We start from the raw sequence: 18,251 nt of genomic DNA, 5'->3' as shown, positions 1-18,251 counted from the left end.
GGAGATACGCTGGATGAGCATCAAGCCTGGACTACCAAGCTCTCTAGGGAAGGATGTGGCGATAGAAAGGAAGGGTCACCAGGAGCAGCAACAACTCTTTTCACTGCAGGGCAAGTAGTAAGCTTCTCCCAAGCGGCTAATGCCAAGTGTAGCATCACTGAGGGGCCGAAGGTTCTCAGACATTTAAGAGGCTGGTTGGAGCAATTCAATAAGTATGTTGGCATCATCTCCACAGAAGGTAGTTCTAAAACCTCTGCGGTCTTTCTTATGACAGAATGGTAGAAAGTGACTTCGGGTAGAGAAGGACCAGAGGAGTCATCAAGCTCCTACTGGGAGGAAGTGTAGATGCCACAGGCATCCCTTAGTCCTTGAAAGTCTAGGTATCAAGGAATGTATTGCACATCACCACTGTCAGTGTCTTGTAGCGACTCCTCTAATGGAGCGGAGTAGTTGCTAAAAGGATTATGGATCCTTTCTCTATAGCGCTGTACCTCATACAGCCTCTGTGTATACATGTGTGACTTGTAAACCGCAATCGTTGTATCCAGTAAATTACACTTGATCATTGTCAAAAACGGCACAGACGATTGTGTAGGAATTGGCATAGGGAAGGAAGCAGAGCTCAGATGGGGGAGATGGCACTGCCAGGAGCATTAAGACAGTGTCAAATGGCAGTGAGGGAAGACCAGCTGGTGGAAGACCGTAAAGCGCCCTTAGATTTCCTGTGGGCCTCACTGAAAATCACATTCACTCGAGGTTTGCACACGGTGTTAATAACTCTGGTAAGCCAGGGGCCTCTGAGGTGATTTCTGAGGCATCGGAGGGGTTGGAGTCTGACCCGGGTCTGTCAGAGTCGCAGGTACTGGGTCTTAATCAGAATAATGACTAATTCAGGTTCTGAAGAGGAATGCATTGGAGACTAGGATTGCCAAGGCGACTCACTTTTAGAAAAGTGGTGTTTTGAGAATTCAGCATGTCTTCTTACTTGGAGAAGTGTGGCTCAATGGTTAGAGCGGCAGACCCTGATGCAGAGGTCTAGCCCGGGACGAGGGTTCAATTCCCCGCCTCGGCGGGTCTTGGGCTCAAAAATTCCACGGACCTGATAATTCTCGCCTCGATGCCTATTCCAATCATAGAGTCCCACTCTGCAACTCTGGGCAATAGCTTGCTTAATCTCCACAATGGCCCCCACAACGCTAAGGATGCCTGGCCTTCACCCTGGGGGTGCCCAGGAGTGGACGCCTCACAGGGAAAAGCCAGGACGGGTTCCACAGCGGTATTCGTACAAGCGCCTTGAGACCCTTGCGGGTGAGTAGTACGCTATACAAGTATCAAACATTTACATTTACATTTACTTTTGTGTTTTTCCCATTCCTCAAATCCAATGATGGCAACCCTGGCGACTTTGAAACTGGTCTAGATCTTTTTCTGGCTCAACAGTCATCACAAGCTTTGGTCATAAAGAGCTTTGACTCTTGTCTTTGATGGCCTTGGGTGTAAGCTTACATGTGACACTCACAACTTGGTGTTGTAGGGGTCTGTTATGGATATTAGTCCATTACAACCCAAGTAGGGATTAAAAGCTGATCCCTTGAGAGGTGAGATTCTGTCACTGCACCTAGGAAAGTGTAATTTAAGACATATATTAGAGGATAATTTTGCTGATTAACTTGTTTTGATTTTGAGGCCTTGATTATCCTGTCATCTAGATACAGACAGGCGAAGATCTTTTGTTTCCTCAGATGGGCTGCAATCACATCCATGCACTTTGAGAAGGTCCTCAGTGAAGACTAGATGCCATACGGAAGGCCCTTGTATTTGCAAAGATCCTTTCCTACCACAAGTCTCAGAAAAGTCTGATTGTTTTTGCTATGGGTACCTGTAATTAGGCACCCTGAAGATCTATGGACCATAGCCAATCCCCCTGGTGGAGCTGTGGGTAGATTTGGTGTTGTGCTATTATCCGTTTGTTTGCCAGTTCTAGATCCTGAATGGGCCTGAATTAGTTCTTGGGGACTTTTTTTCACCAGAAAGTGGCTGGAATAAATTCCCAATTCTTTCTGGGAATAGAACTCTCGCCATCCACGGCTTGTTCCTGTAAAAAAAATATCAATCTCTTGCTGAGGCGTCTCACCTGTTGTGGGAAATTACATCTTTGGTTGTATCACCCGAGGACGGATATCCGATTCTGAGAGAACAGCCACTTTGAAACATCCAGAACCCATTTGCTGTTTTTGATGAATCTCCATTCTTCCATGAAATTTGAAATGTTTCCCCACAAAGGAATAGGTAGCAGAAATGGAAGAAGCAAATAATCACTAAAAGGCCACACTAGGAAGCTTATCTGCTATTACTAGAAGTTGATTATCATCCTCTGGACTGGTGGTAAGGCTAAATCTGTAGTGCATTTGTAAAGCACACCAATGCCTGCAAGGGTATCCTGGTGCTGAGCAGGTGTGTGCCTACCCCAGCTAGTGAAAGGTTGGTTAATTAAAAAGCTAGATGTGCAGCTTCTTGCAGAATTGAAGAAGAGAGGAGGACACTCTGATATGGAGTGGGAAGCCATTCTATGCTTTAGTAGCGATGTAAGAGAACTTCCGCCCTCCTGATCTGGGTCAAAATATACGTGGGATGTGTGGGAGTAGGAGTTGTGTGGAGCAGAGGTGTCTTGCTGGCTGGTGGAAGAAGATGCAACTGTTCAGGTAGGCGGGACAAAGTTGTGTAGTGGCCTGAATATGTGTGTGTGTGTGAGGAGTTTGAATTGAAAGCAAGTATGTATTGGGAGCCAGATGAGCTTCCTTAGGTGTGGTGTGATGGGAGTTGTGTGGGGAGGTTGAGGATGAGTCTGACTGCCGAGTTTGGATGATTTGTAGTCCTGTAGGGAGTTACTTGGTGATCCTGTCATAGAGGTTGTTCCTATAGTCCCACTCGTTGGATAGGGTGTGAGTTACAGTTTTTCTAATGTTGCCTGATATTGATTACTCTGGCCCTGTGGCCACTGAAGGGTAATAGCGCTGATCCCAAGGCCTGTAACAATGTTTTTTCTGATTTAGCTTTTTCAGGTTTAGAGCCCTTATTAACCCCTTGGCCGCGGACGTGATTTTGCGGCAGTGCGGCGCTACCGCAAAATGGGCAGGGCCGCGTCGGGCGTTGGCCGACGGCAGCCCTAGCGAGGGAGTGCTCCCATCGGCCAACGGCCGACAGCAGCACGCAAGGGGTTAAGAGTCTCCTTCTTGGCTTTCATTCTGCCAATTTCATAATCGGAGTGTGTCAAATAAGGTGTTTCCTGAGGATGGCAACAGGAGCATTCTTTGTTGTAACTCAGGCTTGAGGACTATTAGCCTCAACCATGCGGCCACGTCATGCCAGTAACCATGAGCAGCAAGATTGGAGGTGTCTGCAGCAACACTGATTCTATTATGACACCATCCTTAGCCTTGGGGATTCGAGGCTTTCCCAGCGGCAGAGACACATGACGGGCACCACTACGCCTGCCAGCTGCCACAGCACTGATATCCTGGATCAATACAATCATGCTTTTCTAAGTATTTTTATGAATTTTCACCTTGATCCCTAGGCAAGCCGCTAGCAAATTCTTGAAAGGAGTCTCGGAGAGACCTTTCATATCTGCCTAATAGACTGTAGCACTTGCAGTTTTCATTGTAGTAGTGAATGTGTCACAAACCTTCCTCTCACTGACTCAAGCTTCTTCCTCTCCTTTTCCTGAGGGTCAATGAATGAAGTAGCAGTAGCAGGGTATTTCTCCACTGATATGATGACTACGGAGTCTGGGGAGGAATCCACACAGATGAATAGTGGATCCTGCTCAAGTGGCCTGTATTGTTTTTGATGTTTTGGGGGTTCTGCTTTCACAATGTTAGTTGTAAAATAAAAAATAAAAACATTGCCGGCTATGAGCTGCTTGGAGGATTTTAATATGTCTTCTGGTGGTGGATTTCAAAGATCACCGAAGTTGATGCTGTGGCAGCTGTTAAGGAATAGATAGTTACTAATGAGAACATCCTAGAAAGTTTTATGGTCATTAATAGGAAAATTTTTGCAAGAGGTGAATATGTCAAAGATGGTCTATATCTTCCAGTCCAAGATGTAGACGAAGACAACAAGGAAGATGAATGTGAACCCAAAAGACGTCTGCATCTTGAAGAACGTCTGAAGTCGAAAGTATGCCTTGAGTGCCTTAAATGCCGAGAACGACAAGAACCTGGTCTTGTTCTTAACCTGTGGTGAGTTCTAGGACAAGCTGGAGGAGTTCTGGATCTCCTTGGAGGAATAGTGAATGACAGGTACCGTGAGTAGTAAGGGCTGATTCCCCATGGGCACTGGCGGAGGAGACCTAGGAGGTGGCAGCAGAGAGATGTCTGATGCATCTGAGATGTTGACTCATGTATTTTCAATCATTGTGGCAGGAATGGAGAATAGGCTCTTGAATATTCAGAGTCTGAAGTCGAAAGTAACCTACACACTTTCATCTTTCTGAGTCACTCCACAGATTTCTGTATAGAAAAAGAAGATTCCTTATACTGAAGATTGCTTCGATGCCAGACTCCCTCAATGTTGAAAGTCTTCGGCTTTTGGACGTCGAATGCCTCCTTGACCGCAAATATGCAGGTGCAGTACTTAGCACTGATGTCGAAATCCTCCAAGTTGACGAGAGATCGCACAATTTTTCCTTGTGGTGTCTCTTCTTGGACCTTCCTCTGGAGGAGCCCTCAGAGTCGGCAATAGAGGTCCTGGTAGAGGGAACACTCTATCCTTGCTCCTTTGATCCAGTTAGTCCTGAGAGTGGGGTCCTGGTGTCTTCACTGTTCTTTATGCCCATGAAAAAAATTATCCTTGTTCTTCGGGGTGCAGCTGCAGAAAGTTCTGCATTGATCAGTAATATAGGAGTTTGCAGACAAGTCATGGAGATCAGTTTTTGCCTTTTTTACTGTTAAGAAGCTGAGCTGGCCACTTCACAAAAAGGTGGCATTTTTAGGAAGAAGAAACGCCTCAGGAAAATACTCAAAATGTTAAAAGATTTTGAGCAAATGTTGTTTTAGAGATGTTTGTGAAGAATCAAAAGTGAAATAAGCCCAAAACAACCCAGCTCAGTACTCTAGAGTCATGTTAACAGGAGCCTGGAAACAAAGTGGAACAACTGCCCCTGACAGAAGATGATAGGATACTGGAGCGCTGGAAACCCTTAAAACCATTTTTCCTCTATACATGGCAGCTGTCTATCTGGCTACACTGCTTTAGTTTACCCCTTCATTTCCGTTAAAAACATTTGTGAAAGCATGAAGGAAGACACAGCAGGCCCTGGGTTTGGAGGGAAATTGACCAAACAAACTTCCCTCTGGGAAGGTCACTACTTACAACACACCGTTCAGTTGGAAGGGGTCACCAAATGGGACATGATTGGGATTTCTACAATGGGGGGAATCTGGCAGGGCAACCACATGCACTCCTTCCAAGACAGGCAGATCCAATTTAAGCTCTCCAAAACTCGGTTCCACCAATATCTTCAATTATTAAACAAACTGGTGGATTGCAAACCTGATCTGGTAAACCTCCCTAAACACAACCCTCTGGAGGCTAAACTACTCAAGGAAAAATCTGGTAAAGGTAGAGTATACCAAATACACCAGTCCTCAATGTACCTGAGCAACTGGGCCCGCTCAGGAAGAATTGGGAAGGGTGTTAGAGAACACTGGAGGACTTGGAATGGAGGAAGGCTTGCATGGCTCCACAAGGCTGGTGAGGTCCTCCTGCCTAGGACTGGTCCAACTCCATTACCTACACCCGATCTATACAGCCAGGGTCTGCCTGTAAAAAACATGCGAAAATATTGGGCAAATGGTGGGAGTAATATGGACAGGGACTCATGCTGATAACCGACTGAGGTACTGCTGTGCACTAATTTGGCATTATAAATGTACGAATGAAAGTGGATTCAGAGGCTGGCAACACAAATTGCATTTTGTATGTTTCACTTATGCAAAACGCAACAAAACTGGCTATCAAAAGAATTAGTGAAAGAGAATTTTTTGTTACTCTCTTAGTGCTCTGCTGACTAATGTTCATTCTTTACTGAGAGTTTACTTTTTAAAGTAAATAAATGGAATTGGCCAACGGAGCATTTCTATATGATGCTAAATTATTAATCTTCAAAGAAGATGTTTTTAGTCTTACTGAGGAAGGTAAATGAGAAAGGTGTATTTTCTTGGAAAAAGTCCTCCAGGATTTCGTATCTGGGTTGGACTACTGATTGATTATGATTATCAATGGAGATCCCAGTATTGAGAGAAATTAAAACAGAAGCAATTCTATTGCTACAGGAGGACTGCATCGGGCCAACAGTCTGAATCTGATCTAAGATCTATTATAAAATTCAGGTTGATATGCCTTGGAAGCACCACACTCAATGCGAATAGTGCAATTTTCCTTGCAACTGTGGTAGAGAAGTAAATACTTGTTGCAGAGAGAATTACATTTTCATTCAGTTTCCTTTTTCACATGAAAGCAAATCAAGTGGATATGGAAATTAAAATGACAGTTAAATGCCTACAAATATGCAAAATGGTTAGACAAAGTCAGTTGTTGGCTTGAGAGGCTAGCTAGAATTACAGACTACAGAGAAATAAATTAACATTCTGAAAAAACACTAAATATCATAGGAAACATAAAATTAACTAATCAATCAAACATTGAACAGCAAAAGGATGGAAGCTGCGAAACTTAAAAATGTTTATTCTCAGTTATTTTACGTAAACAAATAACCAAAACTTAGTTTCCAAATTTTTTCAAAAAGTCCAGTATCTGCATTGCATTTGCTGTGCTCCAGCCTAGTCCTTTTAGTGGCCCCTCACAAATAGAAACATATTTGAACAGCATCTTTTCTCCTACATCCCGGAAATCCAATGTATTTTTTTGAAAACTGTCACCCTTATCACAGCTAGTTTCTGCGTCGATGCGATTGCATTCTGTCTTTTCTTCTCCTTCACAATGCTTCAAAATCCAGTAGCACATTTCTCCAGCATACATCATGGCTAGTAAATGTGTATCACTAAAAACACCTTCAAAACAATTGCATACAATTAACATTAGATATTTTGTTGTAACATTTGGCAAACTAAATTCAAACATACAGTCATTATTTTGATACGGTTAAAGTGTAAGTCACTAAAAAGGACAAGTTTTTTTTGCTCCACTAATAATTATTTACATGAACAAAGGAGCTGTATACTGGTAGCAATGGATCTACAGGGAGCTTGTCCCATAATGGCACCTTCTGATGAATATCTCCCAGTGTCAAGAAGCGTATCACAGAATACTACTGTTGTTTTAAAGGAGGTTTTATTACAAGGCTTATGATAATAATCAGGGCACACACATGAACGTACCATAAGATGCACTGTTCTACTAGTAGTACCAGAAAATACAAAACAGTTTTCAGAGGCAGATGATAACATTACTTACCTGTAACACTGGTTCTCTATCAAGGATATCTTCATTGGGTTCATAAACACTGAATATCTCCGAACATGTGCAGGCTCATCTTTAAAACAGAGAAACACAACTCTAATCGCAATAGGTCTCGCATTACTGAAAGTTTGAGCTATTGGCGTTGCAAATAATAATGCAACACCAATAGCTCAAACCTTATGTAATGCGCGACCTGTTGCATTGCAAATGCTTGTTTATTACTAGTTATAGTGAGAGGGAAAGGTGATGCTTTACAGTAGTCATGAGCATAAAGATATGACTTCCAGATATTATCTGGAAAATTGAATTTTCGTGTGATGAGCTGTTGTGGAGGCAAGCATGGCGTAGCTTGTTCAATTAGACTGGAGGGTGTGAGCTTCAGATTTACCAACAATTAAGCTGGCACATCATGAGAAGCAGAGCATGGGGGGGCTTCAGGGTCAGAGAAGGGAAAAGGAGTGTGGACAGTGAGGGGATACTTAAAACACAGTATTTTGTAAACGAAACAGGTTTTATCACCTTCAAAACAGAGATGAGAGAGTGTCTGTGTCCGTTTTTGTCTCAGTATTTAACAGTCCCAGGTGAAAACTGACAGACACCTTACCATACCGAACTGAAAGCTACTGTACCCAACTATCAAATAATACATTTGGGGGGTGTAACACTCCAACCACCCCTCATCCTATCCCCTCACTCATTGTGCTATTCCTCTGGAGGTTTGGGACACCTAATATGTTAATGACTAGGTCACGGAGGACACCATGAGGGGGGGAATGTTGCAATAATGTTGTCAGAAGTCCCTGCAAGTGAGCAGCATTTGTTTGCAAGGCGACTGGGAGGGAGAAGCAGTCTCATTGTGCAACACAGCTTTAGAAACACTGTTACCTTTATCCAAGGAAAGGGTCCGAGACCAGCATGGAAATAGCCCTAGAGCCTTTGATGTAGCAGTCTGTAGCCTGATTGGGTTAATGCCAGACTTTTCCTGATTATCAATCAATCAATGATAACTTTATTTCAGTCGAAAAGACCATAAAAGTGCAGATAAAATACATAAAATGCACAGTTCATTTTAAAACAATAAATAGTAAGCGAATCAATATTAGAGATAAAAAATTAATTAAACTCAACAGTTATCAAGGACCAAGTAATATAAAATTCATAATTGATCACAGGCAATATACAAAGCTTTTCCTTCTGTGCCACATATCAAGTAGAAAACGAGATACAGCAAATACTATGGGGGGAGAAGTATCATACATTAAAACCCTGCAGGCCTGCGTACAAGGTCTAAACCCCAGGTTCCAACATAATGGGATCAGCCAGAATTTCCTTATTGTTACATACGCTGGACAGAAGAACAGAACATGAGGGACATCTTCTCGTATATAATTACATGCCGGACAGGCTCCATTCTCCGATTTTGCCTATTTAGAAGTAAATGCCCTGATTGGTAGACTGCCATGCCTTAGTTGAGTGTATAACTTCCTCGCAAGAGGTGGTTGGATTACATCTAGGAATTCCTCTAGTCATGATTCCGATTTTACTATTTTACTGAGAGGAACTCTATGGACAGCCTGCCTAGGGTAGCTGATTCTCTGTAGGGCTAAATGATTCTGCTGCTACAGCAGATTATGGAGTTCCGATCTGGATATCCTTGGTCAGCTCAGCTCCGGAGTCTCCCAAAGCTCAGGCAAACCTATCCTGGCACTAAGAACCTTAATATGAAGCAACCACAGGATATTTTTGCTTTTTAGAAGACCTCAAACCTCCAGAAATTCTGCTCTATAGGGGGCCAGCTCAAGAACCGACCAGAACCGACCAGAACCTTCTCCAATAGAGCATAGGCCATGCAGCTACCAACTCCTCTATTGACTCCAGGCCTTCCTGATTATAATATACTTTCTGAGGTTTGGACGCAATTTCAACATTTCTTTAATTTCATCACTATTATGTAGACAGGAAGTAACTAAAAAAATTGGTTTCTCTTTGTGTTACTAACATACTGCGGTAAAAATGTATTTGTGTTAGCTGATATTATTTTATACTTGCAGTAGCATAAGAGGAAGGGGATACAGAAATCTGTAGTGCAGTTGCTTTAGCGATCTTGTCGTCCTTTGCATTTGTGCTTGGTATGTTTCTGTGCTGCTCTCAGGGGCAAGACTTGCACTTAAGTAAACCAGTAATGATGAATAAAGCATTACTTCTTGCAGCCTCTGGACAGGGAGTGGTCACGTGACGATGTAGGGATTGCATCTCTACGGCTTCCTTCAACAACAATCATTGGCATCTGTTTAGGGGTTTCTGGTAGGAGGATGTTGTCTACGTTAACAACAGGTGCGAATGTGAATCATTCGCAGAAAACGTGAGGAAAAGAAATGATCGCTAAAATATGTTTTCTTTCAAGCTGAGTATTCTCTGATGGATGAACGTATTCAAGGGCCAGATGTAGGTAGCCAAATATCTGTCGGTAACAGCCGAAATTCGGTAATTTCGGCCGTTACCGACCGGTATGTGGAAAATGAGATGTAGGAGTCAAAATACTACCGAATCGGTAAATACAAATCGGTATTTACCGATTCGGAATGTTCCGAATCCTTATTTACCGAATTCTTAATCACCGAATCGGTAAATAAGAAATGGTAAAGAATTACTATAGAGATGTAGGAAACCTAAAAAATACAGAATTTCATGAAATTTGGTATTTAGGAGTCGGTAAATACCATGGATTAAAAGCAGGTGGTAACCAGGTGCAGGCTATAAAATAAGGACCCAAAATGCAACAGTGCTACCAGAATGGTGGCATTCTACGTCATAGCAAGGCGGCTACGGCTACAGGCAGCAGGAGAGAGGGTATGGAGAAGGGAGGAGCAAGACTACAGACAGAGGATCAGTCTGACCCTGTGCCTCATGTAAACAGTCCAGCCCGAACTGCCAAGCCATGCCTTCCCTGGACCGGAAACAAGCTTCCGAGGAGAGGGGACTCACGAGTGTTCCCATGAGGCACAGGGTCAGACTGATTTGCATATGGCCATGTCTGAACTGGGGTGGTGTGGAGTGCAAATAAAACGATGGATTTAGGCCCAGATCTCTGTACTGGGGCGAATGTTCTGCATTCTGTCCCTCAACTGTGATTTTTGCATTTGTCACCCCGAGTGGGATGGGTAAGCTCAGACGTGAGTCCCATGCTCTCCACACCACTGGATTTTAGCAAGCTGGGCTGAAGATGGCTGAAATGCCAGAAACCGGTCCTCGGAAGCTTGTTTCCGGTCCAGGGAAGGCATGGCTTGGCAGTTCGGCTGGACTGTTCCCATGAGGCACAGGGTCAGACTGATTTGCATATGGCCAGGTCTGAACTGGGGTGGTGTGGAGTGCAAAAAAAGATGGATTTAGGTCCAGATCTCTGTACTGGGGTGAATGTATGACATTGTTCTGCAGTCTGTCCATCAACTGAGGTTTTTGCATTTGTCACCCCGAGTGGGATGGGTATGCTCAGACGTGAGTCCCATGCTCTCCACACCACTGGATTTAAGCAAGCCGGGTTGAAGACGGCTGAAATGCCATAAAGCGGTCTTCGGAAGCTTGTTTCCGGTCCAGGGAAGGCAGGGCTTGGCAGTTCGGGCTGGACTGTTCCCATGAGGCACAGGGTCAGACTGATTTGCATATGGCCATGTCTGAACTGGGGTGGTGTGGAGTGCGATAAAAAGATGGATTTAGGCCCAGATCTCTGTACTGGGATGAATGTATGACATTGTTCTGCATTCTGTCCATCAACTGTGGTTTTTGCAAAATAATAGCGACCTGTGCCATGCTGCACAATCTTGCCACCAAGGAAGGCACAGAGGCGGAGATCACACATCATGAGGACATTGATGATGGAACAGAACAGAAAAGGCAGAGCCCTATGCAATAGGAGCAGCACCAGCAACAGATGGGAGACTGACACAGGCAGAGATCACACGCAGCTATTTCTAAGTAAGTAAGGAGACACAGACAGGCTTAGTATTTGAAGTACGTAGTTTAATAGTCACTACGGCACTTTACTGATACCACACCATAATACTACAATGTCTGTTCCACACTGGGTGGTCACAGTTTACCTCACCGTGACCTGTCCTGTGGGGAGGCTGGGTGTCAACGGTTGCAGTGGTGCCTGGGTCAGCAGATTGGCTCCTGCTGCTCCTTCAACTGTCAGGAACAGGAGTGCTAGAGCCACTCCTGATGGTGGAGTCTTCTGTGTCCCCGACACCTGTGTCTCCAGCAGTGGCTGACTGGTGTGTGAGCAAAAGCACCATGGCAGGGGTGACTCTCCCCATCCCCCTCGACAAATCCTTGCAGCTGTGCACAATGTCATCCTGCATGGCGACAGAGCGCCGGCATAGCAGGGAGGTTGCTGTAGCAAGCCGGTTCATGGCTTTGGTCTCTTGCCGCATGCACTGACGATCCCTGCGCCTCTCGGAGTGGTCACTATCTAATTTTTTGCAGAGAGCACTCATGCACTGTGTCATGTCCCTCATTCCCTTTGCCATGGACTGCATGCACTTTGTCATGGAGCCAATCCCACGGTCTATGTTGGACATCCTGCTATTTGAAGTGCGCACCTGTCTATGAACTGCTAAAATGCCCTTTGCCTGCAGGCACTGGACTTTAACCATGGTGGCCTCAAGACGACCTCCATCCTGGCCTTTGCCTCTCTCCCATACCCTTCGGCCTCGGACACCAACCCGCACAGCTCCAGATAAAGACTGCTGCCCAGCGTTGTCAGCCAGAGGTGGATTTGTTGGTGTGAGACCCCTCACATCTTCCTCATCTGACATCTCCAGAATCCGGAGAGGGGGCACATCATGCCTCCTTGGCCTTCCCAGCACAGATCACTCTGAGGTTGGTGTGGGAGAAAGTGCTGGTGGTTCCAACTGTTGTGACCCAAACAACAGAGGTGACAGAGACTGTGGTGTGGTGGGTCGCTCCGGTGTAGTGGCAGCCTGCGCTGTGGGTGTGTTTTGAAGAACTGTGCTTTGACCTTCTCTTTTGGGTGTTTTCTCACTCCTCACCGTTGCCGGTGCCCTCTCCTCCCTTTCCTGCGCTGTACTGCACGCTGACTCTCCTGTGGACAGATCAGATATGAATGTAGTGTGTGGAATACCTTGCTGATTTCTATGTTGACTGCATTGATGTATGTTCCTATGACTACGTCTCCCATGATGCATTGCTGGAAATAACTAAAACCAGTTCTGGAGTGTGATACAGACATCCACATTGGTGAAGGGGGTCAGGGTAAAGGGTGGGGATTCATGTCCATGCATCTTGCCTTGTTTTTTGCAGCTCTGGCTGAGCTGTCAGCATCCCCGATCCCATGGATACTATCTGGCTCCATGGTGGATTCCACCAGCTGCTCTAGGTCTGTCAGTCTTGGTGCTCTGTTCCTCCCTCCACATGGGGCTCCGGCTTCTTTCCTTTGTGCTGCAAGGTTTTTTTTGGTAATGATCCGCAGATCAACCATTTTCAGGTCATCTATGTCCCATTAACCTTGGACTGGATCTCCAGCCAGGTGTTCCTTTTGAATGACTCTGCAACATGCAGAGACTGCTTGCCAAAGAGCAGGGTGTGGTGTTTGACGACCTCCTCAACCAGCACCTGCAGTTCTGCTGGGCTGAATTTCTTTTCCTCTTGCGCTCAGCTGCATCCTTCTGGCCATCCTGGGACTCCATTCTGCAGCTCAGCTATGCTCAGGGCAGCCTGCTCCTCTGTGTTTCCTCCAGCTCTTCAAACAGTTCAGTTGCTCTGCACCTGCATCGGTGTGGCCACTTCCAGGTACTTGGGAGGGGTGATTGCATCTGATTGGTTGGTTCCTCTATTGCTTTGTTGTGGGGTGTGGTGGGTGATACCGAATCGGTAAATACCGATTCGGTAATTCCCATTCATTCCTATGGGCCTGGTGGACCATAGGGTTGAATGGGTATTACTGAATCATTTTTTTCCGAATCGGTATTTACTGATTCGGTAAATACCAATGAGAAAATCCGAATGTTACCGAATCAGTAATTTTTACCGATTTTTTACCTACATCACGTTTTCCGAATCTGAAATAGAGTCGGTAAGAGTCTGTAAACTGGGATTACCTACATCTGGCCCTTAATTTCATATTTTAGTTTTCTGGCAAGTAAAATGGCAATGTGCAGATTGCCTTTCTCACGAAAACACCATAAAGGTAATTGACTAGTTTGGTTTCTTACTGCAAGCAATGAGAAGGCGCTGCAAATACAACCAGCTGCTAATTATTTGGATTTGGCGGAGTGGGCGGCAAAAAACGCGCGGTGCATCAGCCCACAGTGTTGTTTTTTTTTTTTAGACCAACATGGAACAATGCCAGCCCCTCTTGGATAGAAGATCACGGCACACACACACACAAACACTTCGTATGGATGCTGCAAATATGAAGCCGGAAGTCCATGCAGGCGCGATTTGAATAAACAAAGGCGTGTGATAGTATTCTTCATGCTTTTTGTGTAAAGCTTTCTACACAAAAGCAATGGTGTATGAATGCCAAGCCGAATCAGTACAAGGCAACAACCCAAAAAGTAAGACATCCTTACATAAACATCAGTTGCCGCACCTTAAACTAGCAGCGGCTGCAAACTTCCAGCAGGATAGTTTGCTTTTTTGAAATATCGAACATAGATGTATTTTATCACCTGCTGCAGGCGTAAACGGGTTTGTTGATGCGGGTTTCCGACCTGTAACCGCCGTGTGAACCCTCGTAAGGTATTGCCAGAATGGCATGCTACATATGCTGGCACACCTGCAAAACGCATGCTGTAATTCTTCGACGAGCAGCTTGAACTCACAAGGCGCTGGCATGCGTGGGCTTCATTTTCGCTTCAAGTAAAACACAACAGTCACACAAAACGCTCCTTTTCCAGACTTGTGGGGTATGTGGCCACACAAACACGCCACGGGTGGGGAGCAAAAACGGTCACCAATCTCTTAAATGCTGGCAGCTAAATGAAGAAAAGCATTTACAAAAGCATCTGTGCTTTCAGTTACTGTTGCTCGCATCCTTTTATTTCGTTTATTCAACTGGCGCAATCGCAGTGACAAAGGCTGCTGGAAGATTCAGCAGTGACCAGCCCGGATGCTCCAATCTGTTCCATTCACTAAATACTGAGGTGATCTTCATTGATGTGCAGGGCATCAGGCCTCTGTTTACCCAGGCGGTGTAAGTAAGTTAAATTCCATCCATGGCGAAGTCCCTGCCTGTCAGTGGCCGTGTAGCCATACCGCGTGTGATAGGAGACCGTTCAAGGTATGACCAATTATCGGGGCAGTCACCAATGCCCTCCTGAGGCCCTGCTTCCTATCAATTTAGAAGAGATGTGTTTGCTGAGAACTGCGTAACACTGTCATTGTAAAGTGAAGCGGGCGCGCCATGACGTGCAGAAAGGCGAGCCGACATCGGCCCGCCGCAAGTATAGCGGGGCGCACCGCCCCCCACCCGTTCCCCTCTCTCGATGGTGGGGCGCAGCCCCATCGCGTCACCATGACGCGGTGGGCGCGCCTCAACATGGATTGGACCCCGGTTCCCCTAGTGACCCGGAAGTGATCTAATCACTTCCGGATCACTATGGAACAAAAGCCAGGCCGGTTAGATCTGGCCTGGCGGATGAGGGGTTAAAAGGCCGGGGAGCACGGGAGTCTGCCTCTTTGACTCCGCACTCCATGGCCTGCCCCTCCAGCCTCTAGGAGGCTGTAATTCTTTTTCTCTTTCAGGGAAGGAACCCTTATCCGCCAGCCTCGCTAGGAGGCGGTACTTTAATTTCTGTTTTGTCTTCTCAGGTCCCAGAGCCAGGTACGTGGATCGATTTGCTTCGTGGAGGCGGCTTCCGGAGAGTCAGGCGGCCTCGCATTGAGGCTTTGCAACACCCTGCACTGTGGCCACGAGAAGCAGCATCGTTACAGGGGCGGTCTTGGGGGGCCAAGCGCCGGATCAGTGGAGGACTCTCATTAGCGGGGTCTTGCGGAGACCGGAGAAGCAGGGGCACTTCCAGTGGCCGTTTGCAGGAGAAGGAGCAGCTGTCCTTGCAGCACAAACTGAGAAGGATTGCAGCTAGAGGCTCAGCGGAGTAGCCTTATCGACATGCAGACAGCGGGGACGGAGTGTAAGTATTCCGCTCCCGCCAAAAAATGGGTGTATTGCGTCATGTAGCTGTTGGCACTACTGGGTTCGTCCTGCAGGGCTGCGTTAAGTTGCCACCCAGGTGAAGGGGGCCGAGAGAGAGGCAATTCGTAATGTCCTTGTCCGAAATATTTTTTAGGGTGGGGCTGGGTTCTAGGCGCATGACGGTACACGGAGGTAAAGAAAGGGGGGCCTTTGGTTGTGTCACGGGGCAGTCGTGGAGGAGGCTTTGTGATTGTTTTGGTGATAATAGGGGACTGGATCAGGTGACCCCTCTCGCCTCTGTTTCCTACGGCTGCCCTGTGCGCATAATTGAAACTTGAGGGAAAGGAGGGACCGTGTCAGTCAATTGCCCCTCTCCTCCCAGGGGCGTAACACAGGCCCCCTAGCTCTAAGGGGCCCCCTCGGCACTGAACTCTGGCCGGAAGAGCTCCTGATTGAGCCCGGAGGGGGGCCCCCTAAGTACCGTGCAGGGAGGCCCCCTCACGTTTCGTTACGCCTGTGTCTCCTCCTCTAATTAATCGGGCAGGAAACAAACTGTTTTCACAGAAAATTGACGAAGGGGGTTGATTACGGATTAATCCTGTATCTCATGGCTGATTTCCTGGCTGGAGGACCACGTGCGTTAGATACAGAGTTTCGCTGGTCTTGATGTTTAGTAGGGGCTATGTAATGTTGCAGTTCATGGGTTAGGCAAATCGAGGGGTGCGGTGCATGGACCTTTTGCGGGTGCGTGGCAAGGAGTGTATGCGTGCAAGTTTGTGCATGCTGCTGCACTGTGTAAGGATGTTTTGGTCTTCGACATAGTGTGATTTCAGGGGCATTGGGCGTGCGGCAACAGCCCGGGGTCGAGCCACATGGCTGCTCAGCGTCACGTGGTTCAGAACATGAATGTACACTTTGTAGAACTGAGGAACAAGTTTCTTTCAGTATGCTTCTAGAAGCAGTGGCGGCTGCTGAGAGTTGCGTTATTGGAGGCGGTCGTAGGCCTCCGATGGTGGCGTTGTTGGTGAAAGGAGCTCTCTGGTAGAGTAAAACATTGGGAATAGGTGAACTCTGCTCTCGTAGGTCCTTGAGTAGGGCTCGCGGTGGTGAGTCATTTCAGTTGGGACTGCCATCGGACGTCGCAATGGTGAGGTTGGTCTTGGTGTTTTGTGCAGGAATTCCGTGAAATACTTACTTGCACAGTACGGGTGACCCATGTCTCTTTTCGAAATTATTCGGAGCAGTTATTGTTTGTACTGACTCCTTTTTGACGATGGGCGTTGTTTCCACTCTGGAGAGGATGTCATGGAGCCATGATTTCTCTGCTGGTGCGCATGCTACGGCTTCTTTGTTATAACACGGAAAATGCTGCAGTCCTTAAATGATAAGCCTGTGAGCCATGATTTCTCTGCTGGTGCGCATGTTTGGGGGCATTCAGAACTGTTCATGGCGGCGCATGGGAGCAACTTCGTGCCAGCCATTGGGCACCAGGTACTGCCCAGATGGCCTGGCTCGCCTACTTCAAGCAATGCGCGCAAAGATGTTGGAGCACGAAACTGAGAGCCAGGGGTCAGACCGGGGGGCAGCTCCATCACCCCACTTTGCATGATCTGATGTCTCTGGTTTGGGGACAGTGTTTGCATGCTGAAGGTTTGGAGTTGCACGCTTTTCTCTGGGTGTGTCAGTTGTGAGTGATTGCACAAGCGTGTCACATACCGCTTTGCGCACAGGCCCTATGTGGATGGTTGCGCAGGGTATGCAATCCTCGTACACTACATGGGTGAGACAGACACGAATGTTAGGTGAGTTTGGTGCACTGTGTAATGAACACAGGACATGCACAAACAATAATTTACAGAGTGTAGTTGTATATGTTTGACACTGGATATACACAACACATTATACTTAATAAGTCAGTGGGTGCCTGGCTGGTGTCGCTGTTAAGACAAAATGCCAGACGATCATGGTTGTTCTTTTCCTAATGGCTCAGGTAGCATTGCCCCCAGAAAGCGATATTGGAAACTGGTTGACTTGATGACAGTTTATAATTGCGTTGTAGAATTGTGTATGCAATTATGATACAGACCCTATGGTTTCCATATATGGAGGAGTTACCTCCCTTTACAAGTCCTTATGCACAGGATGTAACAAACTATAGATAGAGATAATATTGCGTGAAATTAGGAATAGAATGAAATTACATTGTATACTGCATTGCAGAATCGTGTACACAATGGGGAACACAGAAGGGTTATACATGTAAGTCAGTACTCAGCGCCTTTAGATACAGCATATAAATTTGCCCCATTCTAAATTGTCAGAAAATGCATTAGTTGGCTAAAGCAACACCTTGGCCGGTAATATAAATAGATGAAGTACCACTGTAGGAAGCCAGGTTGAAGGAGGTTAAGGGCATTTGCATTTAATATTGAGGAATAAAGTATGCAGTGATGGGAACAGTGTGTTATGAATCAGTTTTGCTTCATGGGTTTCAGCAACAGCATTCATACAAAGCGGAGCAACATAGCCTACGTGTCCTTAGGAGGATGTATCTGATTTACTGGAACTATATGGGTGGGTGCTATGACCTGTAAGTCAAATGCTGCTAGCA

The 18,251-nt window shown here is 46.2% G+C and overlaps 1 protein-coding gene across 1 annotated transcript in view; it reads right to left on the bottom strand.

Moving 5' to 3' along the window:
* Window positions 1–3,914: 3,914 nt before the first annotated feature.
* RIMOC1 (RAB7A interacting MON1-CCZ1 complex subunit 1) overlaps window positions 3,915–18,251 on the bottom strand; it is a 515,078-nt gene continuing 500,741 nt past the window's right edge. Inside the window, exon 6 of the mRNA XM_086960587.1 lies at window positions 3,915–7,076. Coding sequence (XP_086816713.1) covers window positions 6,787–7,076 — 290 coding nt within the window. The 3' untranslated portion in view covers window positions 3,915–6,786. The remainder of the gene's footprint in view (window positions 7,077–18,251) is intronic.

Source organism: Lissotriton vulgaris, chromosome 3_1 (assembly GCF_964263255.1).
Source record: "Lissotriton vulgaris chromosome 3_1, aLisVul1.2, whole genome shotgun sequence".
NCBI classification, from domain to species: Eukaryota; Metazoa; Chordata; class Amphibia; order Caudata; family Salamandridae; genus Lissotriton; species Lissotriton vulgaris.
This window is presented reverse-complemented; position numbering and strand designations above follow the sequence as displayed.